Source organism: Triplophysa rosa, unplaced genomic scaffold, assembly GCF_024868665.1.
Source record: "Triplophysa rosa unplaced genomic scaffold, Trosa_1v2 scaffold100_ERROPOS85584, whole genome shotgun sequence".
Classification (NCBI taxonomy): Eukaryota; Metazoa; Chordata; class Actinopteri; order Cypriniformes; family Nemacheilidae; genus Triplophysa; species Triplophysa rosa.
Genome location: NW_026633974.1, coordinates 13,978 through 39,747, shown reverse-complemented (window position 1 = coordinate 39,747; position 25,770 = coordinate 13,978). Strand labels below are relative to the sequence as shown.

The 25,770-nt window shown below is 38.1% G+C and overlaps 1 protein-coding gene across 1 annotated transcript in view; it reads right to left on the bottom strand.

The window, feature by feature from the left end:
* Positions 1–25,493, bottom strand: part of LOC130549332 (protein SGT1 homolog) — a 62,200-nt gene extending 36,707 nt beyond the window's left edge. The window contains exons 1-3 of the mRNA XM_057326524.1: positions 25,310–25,493; positions 25,174–25,222; positions 4,679–4,769 (exon numbers count right to left, since the gene is read on the bottom strand). Of these exons, the coding sequence (XP_057182507.1) occupies positions 4,679–4,769; positions 25,174–25,222; positions 25,310–25,323 (154 nt within the window). The 5' untranslated portion in view covers positions 25,324–25,493. The remainder of the gene's footprint in view (positions 1–4,678; positions 4,770–25,173; positions 25,223–25,309) is intronic.
* Between the last annotated feature and the right edge of the window lie 277 nt (positions 25,494–25,770).

The window sequence follows — 25,770 nt, the reverse complement described above, 5'->3', positions numbered from 1 at the left end:
AAACTATTATCCATGCTTTTATAACCTCGAGATTGGACTACTGTAACTCCTTATATAGCGGCTTACCTGCCAAAGTTATTAATCGTCTCCAAATGGTGCAAAACTCTGCTGCACGAGTTCTTACATTTAATAAAAAATCTGCGCATATCACTCCCATCCTTCACCAACTTCACTGGCTTCCTGTGCCCAAATGTATTCAGTTCAAACTCTTAGTTTTAGTTTATAAAGCCCATAATGGCCTTGCACCTCAATATCTAGTTGAGTTGTTCCTGCATATGTTCCTGCACGGACTCTCAGATCTAGCAATGATAACTTGCTTGTTGTGCCCAAGTATAAACGCTCTACGGTGGGTGGCAGAGCTTTCTGTATTATAGGCCCTAAGCTATGGAATAAGCTGCCCCATAATGTTCATGCCGCCTCCTCTCTCCAGACCTTTAAGTCTCAACTTAAAACTCATCTATTCACTTTGTTCTCTAAATAACTCTTCTACCTTTCATCAACTTTCATCATATGATTGCGAGACCTTTTATTGTTAATTAACTGTAGTTTCTTGTTGTCAACACTTGTTTGTATGATTGTTCCTTCTGATTGGTTGGTGTATTATGTTTGCCAATTGCTTGTATTACTTTGTGAAGTGACCTTGGGTTCTTGAAAGGCGCTATAAAAATAAACATATTATTATTATTATTAGACTTTCAATAGTTTTATAGTGGATAAGGTTGAAGCAGTGTTTCCCACAGGATTTTAAGAGACTGTGTTGCTGATGACATCACGCACTAATTCATTCGTTTCAATTTTATTTATATAGCGCTTTTCAAAATGTGCCTTGTTCCAGAGCAGCTTTACAGGAAAAACTAAGAAAAACTGAAAAACACAGAAAATGAAAAAAACAGCACATCTTATATCTAGAAATCCGACATGTAGAAATCTGTCATCTATTTCAATTCAACATTTCTTTTTTAATTAAATCTATTTACTCTGACTGCACATTTATGCATATATTCATATTTATTTTTTATACATACAGAATTTTTCCTGGCTCAAAATGAGGTGGAGCCATCCTTATCTTGTACACACACACACACGCACACCTACCATACCTTCAAGTGGCTTAACCAAACACTTTACATATTGAAACATACAAATTAGATTAAAATGACAATTATTAAGTAGGGTTGGGTACCGTTCACTTTTTAGCCGGTACCGGTACCAAACGGTACATTTTTTTCGTTACTTTACTCTCTGTGTAATAAAAAACATTTTTTAAGGGAAAAACGTCCAAACCTCTCAATTTCAACATTTTGTTGAAATTTTACACAAAAGAAATAAAGACTATAGAAATAACAACAGCATTATTATTACTACCAGCTTATTCTATTTCCTCATCACACACAAAATAATTTATTTATGCAGTGTGATAATTTACCTAAACCATGAGGACACCATTAACAGACCATTAGATAATATAGAAAAACAAAACTTGAAGTCTACATAAAAATATTTTTAACAGCATCATTACTGAAAATAACAGATTGATTTGTAATATACATTTTTAACAGAGATACTGAAATAATTACATACACTGTATAAATAATGTTGATCAAAAATAATACATAATGTAAATGTGCGTCAGTCTCCTGCTGCGCTGTCCACAGCTTCAAACTGCACCTTGACAGGCTCACTCACCTCTTTCCACGACTGCTCTAATCTGTCACTAATAACTTTGTTTCGGGACTTCATGAGATGATTTTATTCATTGAAGGACAGAAAACACATAGCGCCTTAACAAACTTAAATGTTCAGCGCAGTGTTATGTGTGTGCGTGCCGGCTGCATCGGAGCGTGCATTTCCTTAACGCGAGCGTATGCTTAATTTTCTAAACAAAACAGGTGAAATAAATTATATAAATGTGATAATCATATGTAGAGTCGAGTGTTTATTTTCATTTTGTACGTTTATTAGGACATCCTGCTTTATTCGCGGTTTTATTTTAAAACATTACTTTTATTCAACCCAACAGAAATGTTTTTTAATCAAATAAAGCTTGTTATCATTTTCAGCTAACTTTGCAGCCGACAATAGCCAACTAAATCAACCAGTCTTAATAAATTGGCAAAGCTCATTTACATCCTGCATTCTCTTGTGGTTTACTGAGCTTTGAATGATTCACAGATTTGCAGCGTAATGCTAGTCTGTTGACTATAAAAAATGATAGTCTGTTGACAGAATACACACAGTGTTTTTTGTGAAGACACCGGCATAATTTTGGTAATTAAACAATAAAAGAAAAAAGTTCAACATATTTTATCCTATAGATATGGGTTTTGACTTGGTGTGTCCTAAATCCGTATTACCAGGGATTTTAAGATATGGTTGCTGTAATTGTGTTTTGGAACCTTCAATTTTTTGTCTGATTCTAACAAATCATCCATCACTTTAAAGTTTTCTTTTTTTAAAGAGAATGTGAACCAGAGATGGAAACTCGAGTCCGCGACTTAGACTCGAGTGCCACTTAAATCACAAAAACAGAGACTTGCGACTTGACTTGGACTCGTGGACAGCTGACTCGAGACTTGACTTGGACTCGTAAAAAACTCAAGTCATTTTGATAGAACATTCATTCTTCCTTTACCTCCCCACATGACAGCATCATATAAAACATTTGTCTATTAATTCCCAATCCATTATGTTCTGCAGCAATGTCACATCGACTAATCTCTAAACACAAAGTAAGCATTATTATGTAAATGCGCGACACATCTTGAGTGCGTGTTCATAGTTATATAAACGACAAAATGTAGCCAAGTCTTACTTTAGTAGCTTCTGTCCAGACTATTTAAGTGCAGCAGATATTATAATGGATGATTAATTTCGTTGACGAAAACTATAACGAAAATATTCGTTAACGATATGTTTTCACTGACGATAACAAAATAAAAACGAATGCGTGATCCCGAAAACAGTATTACAAATACTGATTAAAAAAAATTACATTTTCGTTAACTTATAAAAACAAGACGAAAATATTCTTGTCCGACCTGGCGGACATCAGCTTGCGGGCATGTGCTGCTTATCTCATATAAGCGGTAGAGAGAAGTCTCTGGGTGAAGAGGAAGCACTGACATATGTATTCTCTCTCTCCACGCGGTTAATAGTGTGTCTTATTTTCCTTCACAATCGCCAGTAAAGCACCACAAACTTGAAGCGCGACTGCAGGCGAGTCATCCTGAAACTCATTACAAAGGCAAGCACGAACATTTTATATGCCAATGTTAACTTATCCGCTAATGCCAACTGCTGCATAACGTGAAATGCAACAAAGTAACAGTTAAGCCAGAAGAAGTGATGAAGCAAGTCGTATTGTACATTAAATGACATGCTAAAGATCAAAGCAAGTATGAAACATGATTGAAGAAATGTAAGACAGTTTCTGTAATATTTCTTTTTTACAAGATATTTCTCATTCAGTCTCAAGCAAAGAGTGCAGCTCTGTTCTTCAAAGAGGCATGCCATAAGCCAATAGCGCTTCAGTGTGAGCCCTGTCAGAGTGTTTCATTGGTTGAATGTACTTAATGAATACGCCCTACTGAACGAGTCATTTAAATCAAATGAGATTGAATGAACTAGTACATGTGTTCATGGTCTAATATTCTCTGTGTTGCAACAATGCATATCCAGTAGTTACTCAACTTTTCTGAAAAATAAAGGTAATGACCTGGTTTAATTTCATTCTAAGGTCAAGTAAATGATGCAAAACAGTTAAATCTTTGTTTGGAACATTTAATTACACATCATGCAATTCATTACATTACTTAAATTGGCCTAGATTACAGAAAAATGGTTCATATTAGTACATCAGTATTGCACATAAAATGTGTTTTGATTTTGCACCGGTAAATGTGTCGCAAAGACCTAGTAAAAAGAAGAAAACACAGGATATCACACCAGCATCAGCACTGGTTCGAAGCACTGGTTTGAATACCCAAGACATTCTGTAGAGTTAATTAGTTATAATCTTTTAAAACTGATTTAGCTTCATACACTGTGAATTACAATAACAGAGAACTATTGATAAAAATAGAACAGAGACTTGAGATGTGACTTGGACTCCACCTCAGAGACTTAAGACTTGACTTGAACTCCACTTTAAAGACTTGAGACTTGACTTAGACTCAACCTCAATGACTTGAGACTTGACTTGGACCTCAGAGACTTGTGAACATGTCTGATGTGAACATAACAATATTAGGGCTGTCAAAAATAATCGATTGTACGATGCATCGCGATGCAGATGTGAACGATTATGCATCGATGCATACAAACATATAATCGATTATTAAACCATGCAATTACACATCATATGTGCCCGTTGTTACTGTTCTATTGTAAATCGTTGATTTTGACAAAAAGCATATAAATGAATTTTTCAGACTTCACGACCAGCGCTTGCGTGTCGTCTCCCCCCCTATTTTGCCATTTTGTTAATGTATCATTCTAATAATGTTTGTTCTATCAAAAACTTCTTAATAACTTTAGGAAGTGTCTTTAGATGGGGCATGTCAACTTGCACCAAATGCACCAAACAGGACCCCTTAATACAAGGGGTCTTAATACTAGACAAGTAGATAAGTGGTTAAAGATATAGTATTTTAGAGTATACAAATAAAAATGCACTTACTATTGTACTGTTTCAGTAGTATATTGGCATAAGCTCGCTGGCAGAGCCAATCAGCATTATCACCTTTCTCTTCCAAAGCCTTATTTAGCTCCTGTTAGAATAAGACAAAAGTATGGTTATACTCGGACATACAAAAATGCAGTGCAATCATCGAACATCATTGGTCCCACCATACTGGACCAGGCAAGACTTCCACTATGGTTAAAATCAAGTTTTGAATGCTGTTTATACACAGCAGGGGTGGGCAACTGGCGGCCCGCATTATCTTTAAATACGGCCTGCAGGACCATATCAGTATGATCGCTGAAAAATGAAAAGACTGCTGTTAATTCTCCAACCAGGAGAGGGCGCTTGTTTCTGCCGGTCACTAATTAACCGTAGTAGGAGATGTGCGCTATTGAGAACGTTCACCAAAATGAGTAAAAAGAAAAGAAAAATTGACAGTGAAAACCGTGTTTTCCAGGCAAGATGGGAAACAGATTATCTTTTTACCGAGTTTAAGGGGGCACCCATGTGTTTGGTGTGCTTGGAAACGAAATCGGTTATGAAGGATTTCAATTTAAATCGGCATTACGCAACTGCTCACAAAGAAAAATACGAAAGATACACCGGTGATGCAAGAACTGCTCTCATTTCAGATTTAAAAGGTAAAATACATCGTCAGCAAAACCTTTTCACTAAATGCATGACGGTTCAAGAATCATCATTGAAGGCATCTTATGCGGTTTCACTCGTGCTTGCGAAAGCGAAAAAGCCGTTATCAGAGTGCGAAACTGTAAAACAGTGCGCGATTGAGATGGCCAAATCATTTGGAGATGAGAAAATGGCCAAGAACTTTGAATCGGTGTCTTTGTCCCGCCGAACGGTAACACGACGAATTTCTGACATACAGTGTCAAATCCAAGAAAAGCTAAAACAGGAAATAGAAAATTGCAAATACTTTTCCCTCGCGCTGGATGAAAGCACGGATGTGACGGATGTCAGTCAGCTCCTAATCTTTGCAAGAACGATCACCGAAAAATTTGATGTACACGAGGAGCTGTTAAAGTTGGTATCATTACATGGCACTACAAAGGGAGAGGATATTTTTAAATCTGTTGAAATTGCGGTGAATGAGCATGGAGGCTTTGCTAAACTATCTGCTGTTGTTACTGATGGAGCACCAGCAATGCAAGGAAAAAAGTCTGGATTCGCTGGGTTACTTAAGAAAAATGGTGTTAACTGTCCTGTACTGCACTGCATAATACACCAGGTTAGTAGAGTTTTCTTTCATAGTACATTAAATAAAATGAAACTTTGTGTCATGGTCAGTAACTAATTTTCTTTTATAGGAGGCCCTGTGTGCGAAGATTCTTGACTTCAGTCACGTCATGAATGTAGTGACAAAAGTCACTAATCTTATTCGAGGTGGAAACAGGGCACTCAATCACAGGAAGTTTACGGCCTTTTTGGATGAAGTCAGTGCTACTTATGGGGATTTACTGATGCACACAGACATCAGATGGATGAGTCGTGGAAAGTGTCTGGAAAGATTCTTTGCGCTGCGGACCGAAGTCCCTGTGTTTCTGGAGGACAGTATCAAATCGGACACTAGCGCTTACTGCAGCAATCTACGGGATCCAGAATTTCTTTGCGATCTCGCGTTCCTCACAGATATGACTGCGCATCTGAATAATCTGAACACACAGTTACAAGGACGGTCTCAGGCTGTTTCAGATCTCTATGGTCATTTGACTGCTTTCAAGCGTAAACTCATCCTTTTTCACGACGGATTTTCGTCTGATCCGGTAAATTTGTCACACTTTTCTGCCTGCGAGGAGATGCGCAAAGATACTCCCGAATGCGAGATGTTTTTTGCAAAGTACAAAAAAGACATCGAAAGTCTACAAGAGCAATTCAGAATTCGCTTCCAGGACTTTCACGCCATGCAGCATCGCATAGACTTCTTCGCAGACCCTCTGAACGCAGCTGTCAGTGAGCAGCCTGGTGAGATGCAGCTAGAACTCTGCGAACTTCAGTCCGACCCCTTCTTCTAGGCAAGGCGCAATGAAAGAGGACTTGAATTTTGGAAACTGCTACCTGAGTCCTGTTTCCCCCTCCTCAGAGATTTTGCACTGTTTATGCTCAGTATGTTTGGCAGCACTTACATCTGTGAAAGTAGTTTCTCAACAATGAAGCACATTAAATCAAAAGACAGAAACAGACTGACAGATGACCATCTCTTTCAGCTACTGCAGGTTAGCTGTACAAACTTTCAGATTGACATTGATTCAATTGTGCACCAGCAGGAGAAGCCACAGGTATCTCATTAAGACTATTTGGCATTAGGAATGTTGCCATGAAATGATCTATAAATTAATGTGTTTTGAGAAATGTATGCACTGAATTGTTTTTATATTCAGTATTTTATTACTATTTTAATTTATTTTTATAGGGATTTAATAACTAATTTTTTCCCAGTTAATAACTGTTTTATATAGCACTTTAACTGTTCTCAGAGGGTAGTTTAAAAATGTTCTCTTGGCTACTAATCAAAAACAGTGTTTTTGTACCTTGGTTGAAATGCATACATTTGTTTTTATTTAAAAAGTTGGCTGTTTGAATGAGCATAATTGCACAAGTTTTATATTTAAACTCGTGGCATTAATTGTATATTGAGTTCCCTCAATAAAAAGTAAATTGTAAAACGTGTCTCTAGATTAATACAGTAATCTGGCCCCCTGGTATGAAGGAGAAAAAATGCTGGCCCTCATCATTATGAAAGTTGCCCATCCCTGATATACAGTATACACTGACCAAAATGATAAACACAACACTTTTGTTTTTGGCCCCATTTTTCATGAGCTGAACTCAAAGATCTAAGACTTTTTCTATGTACACAAAAGTCCTATTTCTATCCAGCAATTTCGCACAGCCATTGAAGAGGAACGGAATAACATTCCACAGGTCACAATCAACAACCTGATCAACTCTATGCGAATATGTGTTGCACTGCGTGAGGAAAATGGTGGTCACACCAGATACTGACTGGTTTTCGGAACCCCCGGATGCCCCCAATACAGTAAAACTGCACATTTTAGAGTGACCTTTTATTGTGGCCAGCCTAACTGTGCATTCAGACCGCCGCCGTCGAGAGCGTCAAAGTGGCCGGAAGTCATTCATTTTCAATGTGAGCCGGCGGCGAGCAGCGGCGCAGCGCATCTTGGCTGTTGAGGGCGTCAAGGAGAGTTGAAATCAGGTCAACTTTATGGTAATGAGCTATGACGCGGTTCGGCGGCAACCAATCGGAACGTAGAAGTCCATCTCTTGAGATGATTCCAGAGAAAGCAGCCCTGTAAACTTTGGTTCCGACCACATTAGTTCCCAAGCAAAATGGAGGAGAAGTTGATAACTGCTGTGGCGGGTTTCCCAATCCTATACGACGCGTCCCTGTTTGCGTAGAGGGACATAAATAAAAAAAATGATGCGTGGACCAAGGTGTCTGAGATTGTTTGTGTTCCTGGTGAGTTGCTGATGATTTTACGTCATTAACGTTATACATTTTCTGTAAATAAGCGGAAATTTCATGCTAACTTTAGCGCCAGAGAATGCAAAACAGTGTTACTGCTGCAGAGTATTATTTCGTTAGCAAACGTGTAACTACAATAAAGTTTTTTCCACCGATCAATTTCTTGTGGTCAGTCTGCACAAGATCAACAAGCTTGTTTGCTTTGAGGCCCCTTTAAATACAAGATAAGATTTCGATCTACGTCAGAGCGTCAGCGCGCCCAAGACTCTTTCTACAGCGTTGTTGGCAGGGCGGCTAGAGAGATTTTTGACGCGCTCAACGGCGGCGGTCTGAACGCACAGTAAGGCACACCTGTGCAATAATCAGGCTATCTAATCAGCATCTTGATATGCCACACCTGTGAGGTGGATGGATTATCTCGGCAAAAGGAGATAATCCATCAAAAATCACTAACACAGATTTAGACAGATTTGTGAACAATATTTGAGAGAAATAGGCCTTTATAGTACATAGGAAAAGTCTTAGATCTTTGAGTTCAGCTCATGAAAAATGGGGGCAAAAACAAAAATGTTGCATTTATAATTTTGGTCAGTATATATAGCCAACTTTATCTTACAGTATAATATATAAATATGGTCTTGACATGCACTTTTTCTGTTCGTTCAAATGAATTCAGAGTGTAGGTGTGTTCAGGTGTATTCAGAGTTTAATACGTTTTAGCAATAACCAATAACACTTCTCTGCCTCTTTTTAAATAAGCAGAACAAAATCTGCTGTCATCTGCCTTTAACTCTTTCCCCGCCATTGACGAGTATTCTCGTCAGAGATGGGGGACTCGAGTCACATGACTTGACTCGAGTCTGACTCAAGTCGCAAATTTAAGGACTTGTGACTCGCTTGACTAAATAAAGAAAATGACTCGACTTGACTTGGGATCTTCGACTCGTGACTTGACTTGACTTGAACTTCATGACTTGGCAAGACTTTACTTTATAACAACTGTAATTAATTATTTTAAATATACATTGCAACATTGGTAAACAAAACGCAAGAAACGGAGCGGAACCAATGATCTGAGTCTGCGCGAGTGCACATTTTATGACGTTGCACGAGCACAGAAATACAGCGCGCCAAATGCGGAGAGCAAAGGAATCTCCCAAGAGGTTGTCTTTTCGATATAAACACTTCGACACTGACAATATTGACTAAGAAGATTTGCTGTATGCATTTACAAAGGCAGGATATTGACACTTCAAAAAGAAAAGGTATGTAAGCTGTTAACTGTTATTCGACTTAAATCTGAGAATGTGGAAACAGCATTGGTTTTTATATTATTTGTCTCTAATTTAATGACAGACTTAATTTAAATTTAAAGTAATTATACATTATTAATCGCATGTTTGTAATTCGCGACGTCAAACTTAAAATTCGATGGCATTAGCCTCTCAAAAGTGCTTTATTGTGTCACTCTTGAGGAATAATAATAAAATAATAAGGAATTGTACCATAGTGACCGTAGTATTTTATCAATTTGTAATGTTTCTCAAATCCTAGATATATAAGCAAAATGGCTGTAGTAGGCATTTTACCTTGTTAGTTTATTTAGGACGTATTAAGTAACAATAATATTTCCAGAATAGCAACGCGGCTGCCAACAGTTCAGTACAGATAGGCTACAGGAAAACGCGTCTTTCCGCAACACAATAAAAACGTTTACTGAACAAATCCCAGGTATTGAAAAGTCAAAGTGACCTATTAGTCAGATATGGTGACCAATACCCGAAATGTGACCTCTGCATTTAACCCATCCAGAGAGTAATGAACACACGTACACCCGGAGCAGAACAAATCCCAGGTATTGAACGAATCGATTGAGTGATTCAGTAACCCGTTCTTGCTTGTTCATGAATGAATCAACTGTTTTAAACGAATGAGTTAAATGAACGCTTCTGTGACTCACTCATTAAAACAGTCATTTGCTTCAACCTGCTAGCGTCATAATTAAAATAATCATTTCATACTTTATATTCAAAGTGTTGTATTTAAAATATTATTATTTTAAATGTATAATTAAGTTCATTTCTGAGGAAAAAATTGAAATAAAATATGATTTATATTCTGTTTGGTACTGTGACTCGATTTGACTTGATCTTTAGCAGGACTCTACTTGACTTGCTTGAGGTAAGCAGCTGACTTGACTTGCTTGGTTTGTTTGCACTGTGACTTGAGATTACTTGAGACTTGCATGTGTGACTTCCCCATCTCTGCTCTCGTCATTTAATAAATCAACAGTCCTGCAAAGACGAGTTATTACGGCATCAACGTGTTGTTTCTGTTGTACAGCATTAAGGGAATAGCTTTGAAATGGTTTAAATCTTATTTATCCGACCGTTTTCAATTTGTAGCAATAAACAATGAGGTGTCACGCAAATCGCAAGTCCAGTACGGTGTACCACAGGGCTCAGTCTTAGGGCCTCTGCTCTTCGCATTATACATGCTACCTCTAGGAGATATAATAAAGCGACACGGAGTTAGCTTTCACTGTTATGCTGATGATACTCAACTTTATATTTCCTCGAAGCCTCATGAAACACAGCAGTTCCATCGAATAATGGAATGCATAGTCGATATAAAAAACTGGATGAGTAACAACTTTTTATTACTGAACTCGGACAAAACGGAAGTGTTACTTATTGGACCGAAAACTGCTATAAGTAACAACCAAGAATACTGTTTAACTATTGACGGATGTTCCATAAAACCCTCGTCGTCAGCAAAGAATCTTGGCGTTCTATTCGATAGTAATCTGTCATTTGAGAGCCACGTCGCCAACACCTGTAAAATTGCGTTTTTCCATTTTAAGAATATATCTAAACTACGTCATATGCTGTCAATTCAGATGCAGAGAAGTTAATTCATGCATTCATGACATCAAGACTAGATACTGTAATGCACTGTTAGGTGGTTGCCCTGCAGGCTTATTACAAAAACTCCAATTGGTCCAAAACGCGGCAGCTCGAGTTCTTACACGTACAAAAAAGTATGAACATATTAGCCCGGTTCTGTCAACCTTGCACTGGTTACCTATAAAGCATCGCGTTAACTTTAAAATCTTGCTTATTACCTATAAAGCCTTACATGGTTTAGCTCCTCAGTACTTGAATGAACTCCTTTTGTATTACAGTCCTTCACGTGCATTACGCTCTCAGGCGTCCTGTCAGTTGGTAATACCTAGAATTTCAAAATCAAGTGCAGGTGGTAGATCCTTTTCCTATCTAGCGCCTAAACTTTGGAATAGTCTTCCCTGCACTGTCCGGGAGGCAGACACACTCTGTCAGTTTAAATCTAGACTAAAGACGCATCTTTTTAATCTTGCATACACTACTCTTCCATAATATAAATCTTCGAGGGTTTAGGCTGCATAGTTAGATCAACCGGAACCAAAAACACAACTGATGTACTTGTTGCATCAAAGAGTCAGAACAGTACTCTACTCTCAGCCAGTCTTGTCTCATTGTTCCAAGGTTACCACAGCGAGCAGGATGCAGTTCATGGCCTGACCTGATGGTAGAGCGGAGAATGGGAAGTGGGGACCTGACAAGAGCTGAGATGATAGAGCTGGATAAAGAAGGACGCGGTCTCTTGACATGTCTTCACCACAAAATTTCAAATGCTATTAGATTATAATGATAATCTTAAAATATAATTTATTTTATTATTAAGTTTATTTATTTTATTTAGCCTTGTTGTGCAAGTCTCTGGAGCTTGTGCAGAGGCAGCAGCTTTTGCCAGAGGGGAACTGGAATCCCCTGGTTGGGCCTGGGGTCTCCTGAGGTTTTTTTTCTCCATTAGAGTTTTGGGTTCCTCGCCACCGTTTGCATACTGTTTTTGCACTATCTGCCTGACCGGGGGGGCTGCTTTAGAATTTTAAAGTTTTACTTAATTAATATTGCATATAGGAATTTATAGTCTGTTATATTTGACCTGTGCTTCTCTCTCCTTTATCCTAAATGTGTGCTCTCACTGAGCGTGTGTGTGTGTGTGTGTGTGTGTGTGTGTGTGTGTGTGTGTGTGTGTGTGTGTGTGTGTGTGTGTGTGTGTTTGTGTGCGCACTTGTCTGTGTACGTACGTGTGTGTGTACGTACGTGTGTGCGTGCGCATCCGTGTGTGTGTGTCTCCATGTCTATGTGTGTTAGTACGTGTGCATATTGTGTGTGTGGAGTGTTTTGTATGTGGGTATGTCTGTCTTCTGTGTTTTCAACCTTTTCTTGTTTCTGCAGGTACAACTTTAATTATTTTGCTTATAGTCAATATGTCTCATGTACAGCTGCTTTGTAACAATGGAAATTGTAAAAGCGCTATATAAATAAAGTTGAGAGTTGAGAGTACAGCAGGTGGCGCTGTTACACACCGTTGGAAAAACTACAGAATCTCTGAACCTAGAACGTATATATTTTATCTGTTTTTAATCATTGTTCTGAGTCTAATCTGGGCAGAGACTTTAATCAAGCTGTTTAGAAGCAGAGACTCTGTTCTTTCATTTGATATTGTTGATATATTGATATTGTTCATTGATATTGTTTGTCCATATATTTGTTACAGAAAATGTACTGTGAACCATAAAGTTTAGTGAAAATGTTAAAAAACGCTGGTGCTGGCTTGCAACTTTTTTTTAAAAGACTGGCGGGGAAAGAGTTAAATGCATAGACAGGCAGCATTTGAAGACTATTTGAACACATTTACACATATTTATATTTGTGTACAAATATTTTTAACTATACATTTTAAACTATTCTGTGGAATTCTGCAGATTTTTCCAAAATTTTAGGGTGGAATTAACAAAAAAATCTGCATATTCCGTATGACCCTGCTTATGAGGGAAAACAACTTGAAAGAAAAACTTTATGTGAGCAAAACCTATGAGAGGGAAGATTTACAAACAACAGGCTAACTAAAACCATTTTTATTAAAACTTGCAAGTTCATGTTATATGGCTCTTAAAAAAATAATTTGGCACCTGCTTTTTTTTGTCTGGAGCCCTCTAATCTAATGTGATCATCTCACAAAGCCAAACATGTCCAATTCGAAGTTAAACACATAATGTATTAAAGGTGTAATGATACACTCAGCTCACGATTCGGTACATATCTCGATGCTGGGTTCACAATACGTTACATATCTCAATATTTTGAACACAATTAAAAATTTAAATTGTTAATGTTTGTGGCTCACGTGCAGAACGCATAGTTTGATAGCCAAATGTGCTGGAGCACAAATTTCAATTAATGATGTGAATGTTTAAAACATCACTTTTTAAACTGTTACAATAGTTTAGAATAAATAAACAGTTAAAAAGTTATATTTCGTTTCATTTCTTTATCAGGTTAGAAAACTGTTTTGAGTATATTTGTTTGTTGCTCAGGCACAGAACGTAGTTTGATTGCCAACCGCCAAATTTAATGATTTGAATGCATGATGGGCATGAGTCTGCTTAAATTCCTCCTTTAGCTTCGGCTGTCGCCGTATGAAAAATAAATTATACGGGGGCGCGCCACACACGATTACATGCTGCCCTGTGTGTCACCGTGTCCAAAACTTGTCAATATATTTGGTTTGTCGGACATCAAGCAGCGCTGCTCAGACCGATAGGTGTGTACCGCAAGAGAAAGCGTCTGTCATTAATTGCTCTCGTGTTAGGTCTGCGCAATGTGTGCATAAAGTTGAAAACACATTTGTCAGGGCTTTACTCCTCCAAACGGAGTGCCACTGGCAGCCTTGCTCAAGTTCTTTTTTTTAAATGTACACACGGGACAATTGCGCTCACAATGCGCTGTGACATTCTCTGTCTTCCCGGCGTGTCTACGGCTCAGCAAAGCTAATAGCGGAGCTACTGCAAGGGAATTTCGGTGCTAGCCATCAATTTATCCTTTACATATACTTACAGGGTATCTGCAGGTTTCTGAGAGTTAGATTTAAGACTTTTTAAGACCTTTTTAATACCGTGCAGAATGAAATTTAAGACCACTTTCATAGCAACAAATTTGCACTTCCCCATGGCTAAAGCTCAAACTTTTCTCCATGTGCTAATGTCCTCCACTCACCTAACGAACCCCCCGTGAACGTGTTATTTGTTAGTTGGTTCCGCCTATTTTGTTCTGCGTGACAAATATACGTACATGATTTTAAAACGAAAATAAAATCTTCTTTACGGTGTCGGTTCGATTGCATTTTTAAGACCTTGGAAACGCGGATTTTAGACATTTTAATGCTAATTAAGGCCTTATTTTGACATTATGGAATTTAAGACTTTTTAAGACATTTTAAGGATCCGCGGACACCCTGTACTTATCTCATGGATGCTTAGCATCGGCTGCCTGTGCGCTTTGGAAATAAGAAAACGGCGCAACCGGTGATTTCCAGAGTCGGCGCCAGAGCAGATCTACTGGAGGGGCATTGGGTCATTGGCGGCGGGGCACTGCCGTTTGAGAAATATTTTGACGCAGTGGCGACATCATAGTCAAGTCCAACACATCAGAAATGCTATAAAAAAACGAAACACGTTTTTTTTATTTATTTATTCTTGTTGTTGTTAATTTCCTTATCATGTCACTTAGTCGAGGCTATGTGGCAGCCCTATGCACACAGTTTTCTCAGTCACACACACGAAGACGATAATAAAAGGCAGAAAGGGGTGGGGTAAAGTTATGCCCTCTCTCTACTCCAGCACAATCACACACAGCGAGGGCTGTAGTGGAGCCTAAACGCAAATAAATGCAGTTTACCCATCTCTGACATGTGTTACCTTTTTGTTAATCCGCCTCTCCGATCGCTGATAATGTTAGCTGTAACAGTTTGCTCTGGTTTATTTCTCACAATGATGAGCCGACAAAGTTATTACGAAGCACGTTGTTTAATTTCGTCAGCAAAAGCTCCATCCATCACTATACCATTTGACAATCACTTGAACACCCGGGTGGTTTCACGAACTTATAAAGAAAACAACAAAACCTCTAAAGCAGCTTACTCTCCTTTTCTCCGTCTGCTACTTTTCTCTCACATACTTGAATACCCCGCACCCGCACTACTTTTCCCATCATTCAGTGCGGCCAGGACTACAAACCCCATGCTTCTTAAAGGGACAATGCCCATATTCCCGCAACACATGTCAGAAATAGATTATCCACCTCTCAACAGTTTATGCACTTCCAGAAAACCATTAAGTAGGCCTACCACTGGTTATAAACATTAGACAACACCAGCCTCCACCATCATCAAAAACACCCCTGGACAACATAAGTAACAGGACAGGACCGCTGACATAACTGAGGCATGCATTCGGGCAGAAAGTAGCCAATTGGACAAGCCACGCACCAGGCAGAAATGACATCAATCAAACAACAACTTGAAATGGATTCTGCGCGCTGCAAATCAAAAGTAACAAGTTTACTCAGTGACCAATAAGCATTGACCAATGATGACCAAGCCTAGTAACATGTCATGAACATGTCAGGGAAATTAACCGAAATGAGCAAATGATCCCTACTATCGAAACACTATCGAAAAAAAAATATTGCGATAGTTACATGTACAGGGTTTTTCCTGCATAGAGAAATTGGAGGCGTCCACCTCCGTCAAATGTCGTGCCACCTCAGGCTCTCGCCAAAATTATGTTGCGAGTCTTCACAAGAAATGCTGCATGCATTTAACAAACTGTCATTTGTAACTGCAGTTGCGACATTAGGCCACTACTTCTATAGCTTTAAAAAAAAACAAAGTGGACAAAATTATTACTGAAGAACAAAGATTTTTGTTCAGTGTTATGTTTAGAAAATAATAGAACAAATTAACATTGCTCCGTTTCATTACACTTTTTTAAGTGAATTTATAAACAAAGTGCACACAATTGAGAAACAAAGGAAATAAAGTGCTTAAATAATAAAGTACTTTCAATCTTTGGCTTTTTACCCCCAAAGGCCCACTGCCATACAACGCAGTTCACAGTGTTTTTATTCACCGAGGTGATAAAACTCCACACGATGCTCCTCTTCTTTTCGCTGGCTGCAGCAGCGTCTGCGTGCTTGCGCTTGGTCACGGACTACAAAACACAGCAGGGCAGGGAGGAGCAACATGTGCAAAACTAGGTGTATGGGAAATAGTTTTTCTTCATTATACAATTATTAGCTACATTAGTAAATAAATAAAATCAGGAGTAAAACTAAAAACACATTAGTATCAATATTTTAATGTTAGGATCGATCCTTTTCGATACAACCTCAGTATCGGAAGTATCGATACTTCAAGGATCGATCCGCCCACCCCTACTGGTTAATTCAGTTGGCTATTGTGGGCTGAAAAGTTAGTTGAAATGATAAAAAAGCTTTATTTGATTAAGAAAACATTTCTGTTTGGTTGAATAAAAGTAATGTTTTATATAACTTAATAATTGTCATTTTTATCTAATTTTATTAGAACTTTTAATATGTCAAACTCAAAGTCACTTTGGTTAAGCCACTTAAAGGTACGCCCAACGTTACGTGCGTGTGTACAAGATCAGGATGGCACCACCTCCGCCTCATTTTGAGCCAGGAAAAACCCTGTTTAAATAACCAACTTCCTGTTGGCCGGAGCTACGAAAATGAGTAGGAAATGTGTTTGTCATGTTGAGGACAATGTCCCTACCAAAACCAAAGAATCTGTGATTACCGCAGCAAATTTTGAAATGGTCAGGGGTGTTATGTAGTCACAAAGGACCATGGATTAAAAGTCTGCCAAGACTTTACCAGTGTGTCAATTTTTGTTAGTTTTTGCGCATTCGAAGGTTTAAATCTATACACTTTCAGACTAGGGGCGCTGTGGAGGCAATAAGGCATGTCACTCCTGAATTGCAGTGTCAAATCAAAATTTTCAGTGACAGCAATCGTGGAAAACTTTGTCAAACCTTACTTATAATAAACACTAGCTGCTGTCAAAAGAACAAACCCTAGAGATTTTTTTAGTAGACTAGTAGTCGTTCATTTAGGCCATTGGTCGACTATTCGCACGTTTATGATATTAATTTAAATATTTAAATATACATGGGCCAGAGGTTGCACTAGACATTTTTATAGTCTGATGCTCGTAAAAAATCTGTCATAATCTATTGATACCTGTCACTATGGTGCAAGGTGGAATTACGTGGTAATTAGTATGTTCGTATGACATCATCACGCTATACTTTACTCTCGGAACTTGCTGTATTTTAATACAACTGAATGCCCAATAAAGCCATTGTTGTTTATATTTATTTATACATTTAATGTTTCTGTTGTCAGACATAAAATAAAAATTACAGACAAATGTTTATGTTCATATGTCTAGTCAGTAACTATGACAGGTGCTTGTAAATGGTGTTTTGTACTCACTGACTCAAAAGTAAGCTGCGGTTTGGTCATGAATGTGTTTCTTCTGCCGCTCACCGAACAGAGAAGATGCCAAGAGAGACATTTTTCCCACACACTGAAAGTTAAGGTTTATCCAAAAAGACGCTAGTCGCTTTTCTGAAGGAAAAAACTCTGCACCACAAAGCGCCTTTGTGTGTATGCGTGCACGCGACGCAGAGGCTGATTGACAGATACATCTGCACCATGAGTCTCCGCTGACCGCACGCACGTTTTCCAAAACGGACCAGGCATTGTTAAGCTAAGGAAACCCACATCCCTTCGCGAGCAGGGGTAGTAGCCTATGATCACAATCTAATGAAGGGAAATGACAAAACGGGGAGTTATAAATTGCCCTTATTGTAATCCGTCAAATTGAAGGACAGCCTTCAGATTTTTCCATCACTGGTAAAAATATTCTGTCAATGACGAGGAATTTTCGGTTAACGCGACCTCTAACATGTGCAATGGGGACATCAGATGATGGTTTAAGCTTCATGTATGAAAATATGTTTCATGTAACATTCCTAACATTGATCTAAATTACAGAGCTATACAAAACCATTATAATGAGCCTTTAAAATATAAATTTTAAGTGCTCAAGCTGGGAAAAGTGGCCAAACTTATTTCCCTGCGACATTCCAAAACACTAAGGCTGTGTCTCGATCAGCTCCCTTGCTCCCGAGATCGTGAATCAGTATATGGTGTACACGGGTCCGGGCACTGGTAAGGACCCTGGCTCCCTTCTCATTGGGACACCGTTCACTTATTTTCAAGTGACGTGACTGCTTAAGCGCGTTGTTATACTTCACAGCTGGATTTAAATCAACAACCGGCAAAACCGACATCTCTCTGACTTCATTTTTTAAACACATGGAGCTATTTAAATAGAAACGACCCTTATTGTCACAGCAATATTATGTTAAGACATTACATTAGCACTATTATGCATGATATTGTTCCACATACAAACTTTTCTGTGTATTATTTTTATTGTTAATATAGATTGTTTGATTATTTTAAGTTATTTGCAGCAAAATTACATTTTCAGTTTACTGTGAGATGGACAATTAAAAACTTCTTGTCCTGAACCTTAGTTTTTATTAAGGCTTCAATGAGATGCCTGACCCTGGTTGATGGCACAAAGACTATTCTAGTGGAGGTAGAGGTTGTCTCTGGATGCGAAAGACATCAGTACAGATGTTATGCATTCTGTTGTAAAAGCAGGCCGTTTGTTAAGTGGAATTCTTTTTTTTCAGCTTTTCTGTGCAGAACACACAGCTATTTTGAAATTCTGAGCTCCGTTGTCTTTCTCGTGGATCAGCATCATAGCAGCTGTTACACAAAAATTCAAGAGTTTTTTCTGCAGAGCATCATATCAGACTAAGGAGAGCAACATTCAACAAGTCCGCGTTATTTTTGGGGCAATTAGTTTGATGGGCACCATAAGTACACGGTGCGCGTTTCATTGATTTTAAACACGTACGATAGTTTTGTCAGAGTTTACAATGCAGAAGCGGTGTGGTGTCATTTGTCTGTCAAATTAGCGCTTTGCAGCTTTAACAAATTTGAACAGAAGTTCAGAAATATATGAAAATGCACTTTATTTGCACGCAACTCCTGTCATGCGTACTCTGCACTTATCGGAAGAGAGAAAGAGAATGCACTGATTCTAAACTTACAGTCTTGAAAGAAAGACATAGGTACTCATTTGATTTTCGCCCTACACGTTTTTTTATGATGCAGACATTTCTTCTATCGCTTCTGCTGCCTGAATGGATGTTTTTGTCTGCACCCAGGTTAAAATTGCAATGCGCAGGAGCTTCAATGAGCCTGCGCGGCCACGCAAGTGCGCATCTTAAAGAGAACACTGGTGTAATATTCCTGTACCCATGCTCTACATTTTTAACAAAATGTTGCCTGAGTAAACAGTTGCCTGAGTAAACAATAATTAGCGGACCCATTGGACCCCCAGTTGAAGACCCATGCTTTACATAATACTCATTTTTAAGGTGTATACTGAATTTGATCTTAATGGATTAAGCCACGTTTAGCTTTTTGGAATGTCGCAGGAACCAAAGTTTGTCTGCACTGCCGGAAAACTGAGCTGTTTCCCGCACACAAAGAAAGCGATGCGGCTGCCTTTAGAAGCGCACAGATGGCGGAGGGATGCAGCATATGTGCTTAACAGATCTGGCAAACGAAGGATTGCATATTCCTCATTTTTAGCCACCATGTTACTCTTACACCCTTGAACAAATAAACATATAATAGCATTCCTTTATCCATGTGAACGGTAGTGTTAGATCGACTAAAGTGGTGCGTATACACTTAAAATAATAAGCAGACAATCGACTAATAAAAATGTGTCTTCCTAGTCCAATAACGAATAGTCTCACATTTCACCGTTTCACACCGCATGCGTAAGCAGAGCATATTTTTTTCGGCACACATGTTAACAGATGAGGGCATTCATACTGCACGCGTAAGCAGCGCGTGCTCGCGGAGCAGAAGCGTCGCGTAAGCAGCGATCATTTCGGCGCAGAGTCTATTTTTGCTGCGCTGCTAACGCTCAATTAAAGCGACAGTGCATTCTTTACGGACAAAATCCACATGGATTGACAGGAAAAAGTAACACTTTTACCTTTAAAGCATGTAAGTGGTGTCTAATGTGTTTTTAACAGTCGCCATGAGTTTCAAAAAGACTTTTGCCAGGAGTTTTTTTGGCCAAAACCACAACAGCACATTTAAAGGATTTAATACAAGTATATCTTAGATGTTATGCTTATATTGCAAATGAAGGAGTGGGAAACGATCGCATTAAGCTGTCAGTGTAACTGCAGTTGCGACATTACACCACAGTGGAGAAGCTGTTTCGTTATCAGCACACTGCGAAAGAGTTGCAGAACAAGAGCCAGCCTGTGTTTCACGGCTGTTTGTTTTGCATCCAAGTACGTTTAATTTCTTGAAATCGATTAAATTAACATGACGTACATCATTGTAATGTCTTTAGCTGTGCAGTTGGATCGTTGAATCAGCGTATAATGTACACAGCGAGTTCGGCAGTATGAACGCACATTGCGTTCAGAACGACTTGCACACGAATGACTCATTTGAATCGATTCATTTAAACTATTGAACTTTTCAGTCACTAGCGAATATAAGAGATCCTTGAATCATTTAAAGTGAACCACACTTTACCGTAAAGGTACGGTAGGCCTACGTGTGTGTACAAGATCAGGATGGCACCACCTCAGCCTCATTTTGAGCCAGGAAAAACCCTGTTATTATAATTTTTGTTTACAATTTACATGTTTTAAGCAAGTGGTGTGCCACTGTATGTTTTCAAATAGGGAAAAAAAACCTGTCATTGAATTTCTTTTCACAAGCCATTTTAATAAAGGTGATTGTGACATCTCACATGAGGCTTTGACTTGCTAGTAAACATTTATTCCACTTGGTAGAAAATATCGATATACATATCGGATATCGCCTTTCAGCAAAAAAAATACAGATATATGAATTTTGGTCAATATCGCCCAGACCTAGTTATAACATTATCATGCAATGTAGTCTTTATCGTGAATGTTCATGTTCATATGCTCAGGCAGTCAGTAACAATGACAGAATTTTGGAAATGCTGTTTTGTTCGGTCAGTTGAATGTGCTGCTGTATTCTGGCGGTTGCTGCAGAGATAGACCAAGAGAAAGACGAGCTGCGTTGGCGAAGCAAAACCTCAAGCTCGCGGCGACAGTTTTCTACTGCATAAAAGCTATGGTTTATCTACGCGCTTTTCCTGATGAAACAAGTCACTGCATTCAATCTGTTAATATGTTTATTCTACTATATACTACCCTGTACAATGTCTCTTATATGTTATTATCCCCCATTTTCTGTAAAATAGTCTTTATTTTATAAATGCACAATTTAGAATCTTTTAGACTGTAAATCGTATTATATTGTATTGTCATTGTGTTGAATGTCTGTACTAGAAGCTTCCAACACCAAAGAAAATTCCTTGTGTGTGCAAGCACACTTGGCAATAAAGCTCTTCTGATTCTGATTCTGATCACTGGTGTGTGCACGTGGCGTGCCTGTGTGTGTGCCTGCGTGCGTGTTTGTTTGGCACTTGGCGGGTCAGGTACAAATTCCCTCCCGCTCCGTATGCGCAGATTGATCGGCGTATGACATCAGCACGGCAAACATCTGCGCAACGTTGAATGTCACGTTGAAAGTCAAACACACCTAATATTATCGGACATTGCGATGATTTTAAAGTCGATTATCAATACTTTTTTTAAAACACATCGCCCAGCCCTACTTGAATACAACCTTCCTATTACAAACCTTTAGACAATTATCAGTAAGTTGTCAATGTGTATCTTGAGAATGTTTCCAAAAAATGCATTCTATTCATTATAAGTATTTCATAAATTCCTGTGCTTATTTCTGATGTCAAGTCAAATTTATTTTTATATTTATTTAAATGCTTTTAACAATTTGCATTACATCAAAGCAGCTGTACAAGAGGGAAAAAGAACAAAAAGAAAACAGGCTATGTTGAACACACGAAGATCTAATCTTAAAAGTAATAAGAAATTGAGAAGGTAAGGAAAAATAAATAAACACACATACGTATCTAATATATACATATGTACACACATATACAGGCATTACATACCATGTAATATTATAGCATACAACTCTTATGGTATTATTGCAGATCTTACAGACATTACATACCATGTAATATTATAGCATACAACTCTTATGGTATTATTGCAGATCTTACAAAAGATGAGCTACAGATGCTTTGGATATATTATCAACAAGTCAAAAGAGAATTTGCAATAACATCATGGATTGCACGGATTAGCATTGCTGCAGGGCTGGACGATAATGCAATAACAATCACGATAAAATTAATTATAACGATGATATAGTTATTAAACATATTTTCGACATTTCAATATACATTACATTTACGCATTTGGCAGACGCTTTTATCCAAAGCGACTTACATTGCATGATTACCCTATACATTTATACATAGGTATGTGCAATCCCCTGGGATCGAACCCACAACCTTGCATTGTTAACGCAATGCTCTTACCACTGAGCTACAGGAAAGCTAGGACATTGCACGTCCGGGTCTCAGCCCTCGCTCTGCTCCGCGGCAGGGGCTACTGGTGCTATGGAGCACCACTCCATCTTGCCACAGTATAAATCTCTAGTTTAAGCCCGTGTTCACACTTAACCCTCTTTTTTGAGAAGTAAAATTTGACCAAGGCGCTTTTTTAGTAAAATAAAACGCTGGCAGCGTTTGGTTACAAACAGCAGCCAAACGCCATGACTTCATCGTCAGCGTCTGTGCACGAAGGCAGCCCAGAGAAAGAGATAGACAACGTAATGGAAGTCTATTTGAATTACAAACAGAGAGCCTCAAAAGACGCTCTGAGCGGCAGAAAAAGACGCCGGAGCTGGCATTAAAAAAGAAAAAATACACGGTTTACTCCATAGGATTATAATGTAAAACAGACACTAGCAGCTTCGAAAAATAAGTCATGTGTAAACACGGGCGAAGTTTAATATTGATCATTTTGTCCGTATATTCATTTACAAAACGGATCTGCAACTTACAAATGCTTGCTTTCGGAAAATAAACACAAACAAGTTTAAACAGTTCTCAATGTCAATTTCGAGGAGTTTTTTATAGCTTACTGAAGCACACTGTATAGGGCATTTGAAAAAAGACACTGAAATAAATGAAAACGGTTCTTAACGTCAGCTTGCAGGAGAGCATGGCAGATCTTGTACAACGTTTTTGACAAAAAAAAAAAACAGGAAATACAATCATACAAAAAATTCAGTGGACGTTAATAATTGAAAATTATTCATTTAGAAGAATATGTCAAGAGAAAAAAGTGTCAAGTAATGGGAGGCCTGTGCCCCTGTAGAGCTTTGAAAGTATGCCAATGCTTTAAAGCACATTTGAAGTTATGGAATTATGCTTTGAAGCACATTTAGAAAAGTTGTTCTTAATTTTATTGGTAAACATGATTCTAATATTGAATCTTGCACAAGGTAAGGGCACAGTCCTATACAAAAATATTTTATTCTAATAATCATATGTAGCTTTGCACACTGCTGGCATCTAGAACGATTTTGATCAGCATTTTATTGTTCATATCAGAGGGCTCTCTCAACTTCTATCTTACATTTTACTTTTTGTAATACTACTACTACTACATTTTATTTATAGGTGCCTTACTGACACTCAAGGACACGGTACAGCAAACAGTCAACAATAACAACAATCATCATTAAAGACAATTAATACAGGCTAAATACAAGCATAAAATAACCACACAAAACTAATACAAAATTACAAAAAAGCCTGCCTAAAAAAGTATATTTTAAGACAAGATTTAAAAACACACTGATTTTCGCTACTTTTAAGGACCTGCGGTAACGAGTTCCAGAGTAAGGAGCTGCATGACTGAAAGCTCGAGCACCCATAGTAGTGCACGTTCGATGAAGAACAAGATTAAGTGCAGCAGATGATCTGAGAGAGCGAGTCCGACTGTAGTTGCGAAGGAGTTCGGCTAAGTAGGGAGGAGCCAAATTATTGTGCTTTATAAACGAGGAGAAGGATTCTAAATTAATTCGATATTTACCCGGAAGCCAATGCAGGTGGAGTAATGTGCTCGGTTATAGGAGTCCAACAGATAATTCGTAATTATAATATTGTTTATATCGTTATCGGAATTATATCGTGTTGACCGAAATGCATGAATATATTTCAAAATCAACGATTTTCAAAATCAACGAATCATTACGATTTTAGTCTCAGTATGATGATAATATTCAAGTGCAAAGTCTTAAACCTGATAACAGCAGCCTCCCAGTGAGCAAGCCCAACATTTTTGTCACTACAATATGTACTAAAATGATTGTAAAGCTAAATAATAATAATAATGGTAATACTTGGCAATAAAAGTTGTATTTGCTTACATTAACAAACATGAACAATACGCATTACAGTTTTCAGCGTGTAATAATCCTGGTTACTGTTAGTTAATTCCAAAACAACTATGTATGTTAATTCATGGTGCATTAGCTAATGTTAACAATTACGTTTGATTGTAAAAAAGAATAAATAAAGTTAAACGGTGAAATGAACTCAAGATCAATAAATGCTGCAGAAGTACTGCTTATTATATTATGATAGCTAATGCATTTACAATTTTGAGAAAATACAGACTTACTGTAAATTGTAACAATAGAAAATGTGAACAGAATTCACTTGTAATAAATGTAAAGATTTGTCATTCCTGAAAATATACACCGTATTGTAATATAAAATATAATTCGCCTGTGACAATCCAAATCTGCTAAATACTACGCATATGCACAGATTTACGACGTGAACCGCAGGCCATCGATCCGTTTCTAATTCGGTTGTTCAAATTTACAGCTGTGTGTTTGAGGGAAATAACATATGACATCTTTTAAATGATATCTACTGTATAAACGACAATCATGTAAAAGTAATGAAAACTGAGAAGTACCTCAAGAGCCGTCTTCGGATGCTCGTCAATAAAACTATCAGGGAAACTCCTGCAAACCACACGCATTTCGATATTGATTACGACATTATTGAACAATTGTAGTAAGAAAAGCATTTAAATAAAGTAAATTAACCACCTGCTGGTTGCCATTTGGTCTTAATATCTGCGCTCTGTAGAATGCTGCAGAAAGTTCAGGAAGAAAGCGAAACACTAAAGGGATGAGTAAGTACAATGGCCCGCCAGTCCTCGGATAGAATAGTACGAAAACACTGATGTATGATTGGGCCTAACCTCTTAATCCCACCCCTAAACCAACCCTATAGACTGCTCTGTGCAGACTGTCATGTCATGGACCAATTAGATTCTTCTTCTTCTTCTACTATTGTTTTAAGCCGGTTAGCAAGCCAGCTAATGTTGCATTACCCCCACCAACTGGACAGGAGTAAAGCGCATGTATGAAGATAAGGACATCGTCTATTATCCTTTAATTTTTACCTGTTTTTTTAAGATAGTTAAATTAAACAACTATGTCCCTTTTTGTCCAGAGCCATTACTACACACAACTAATCCACCCAGACAGTTAGATTAAAAGTTACC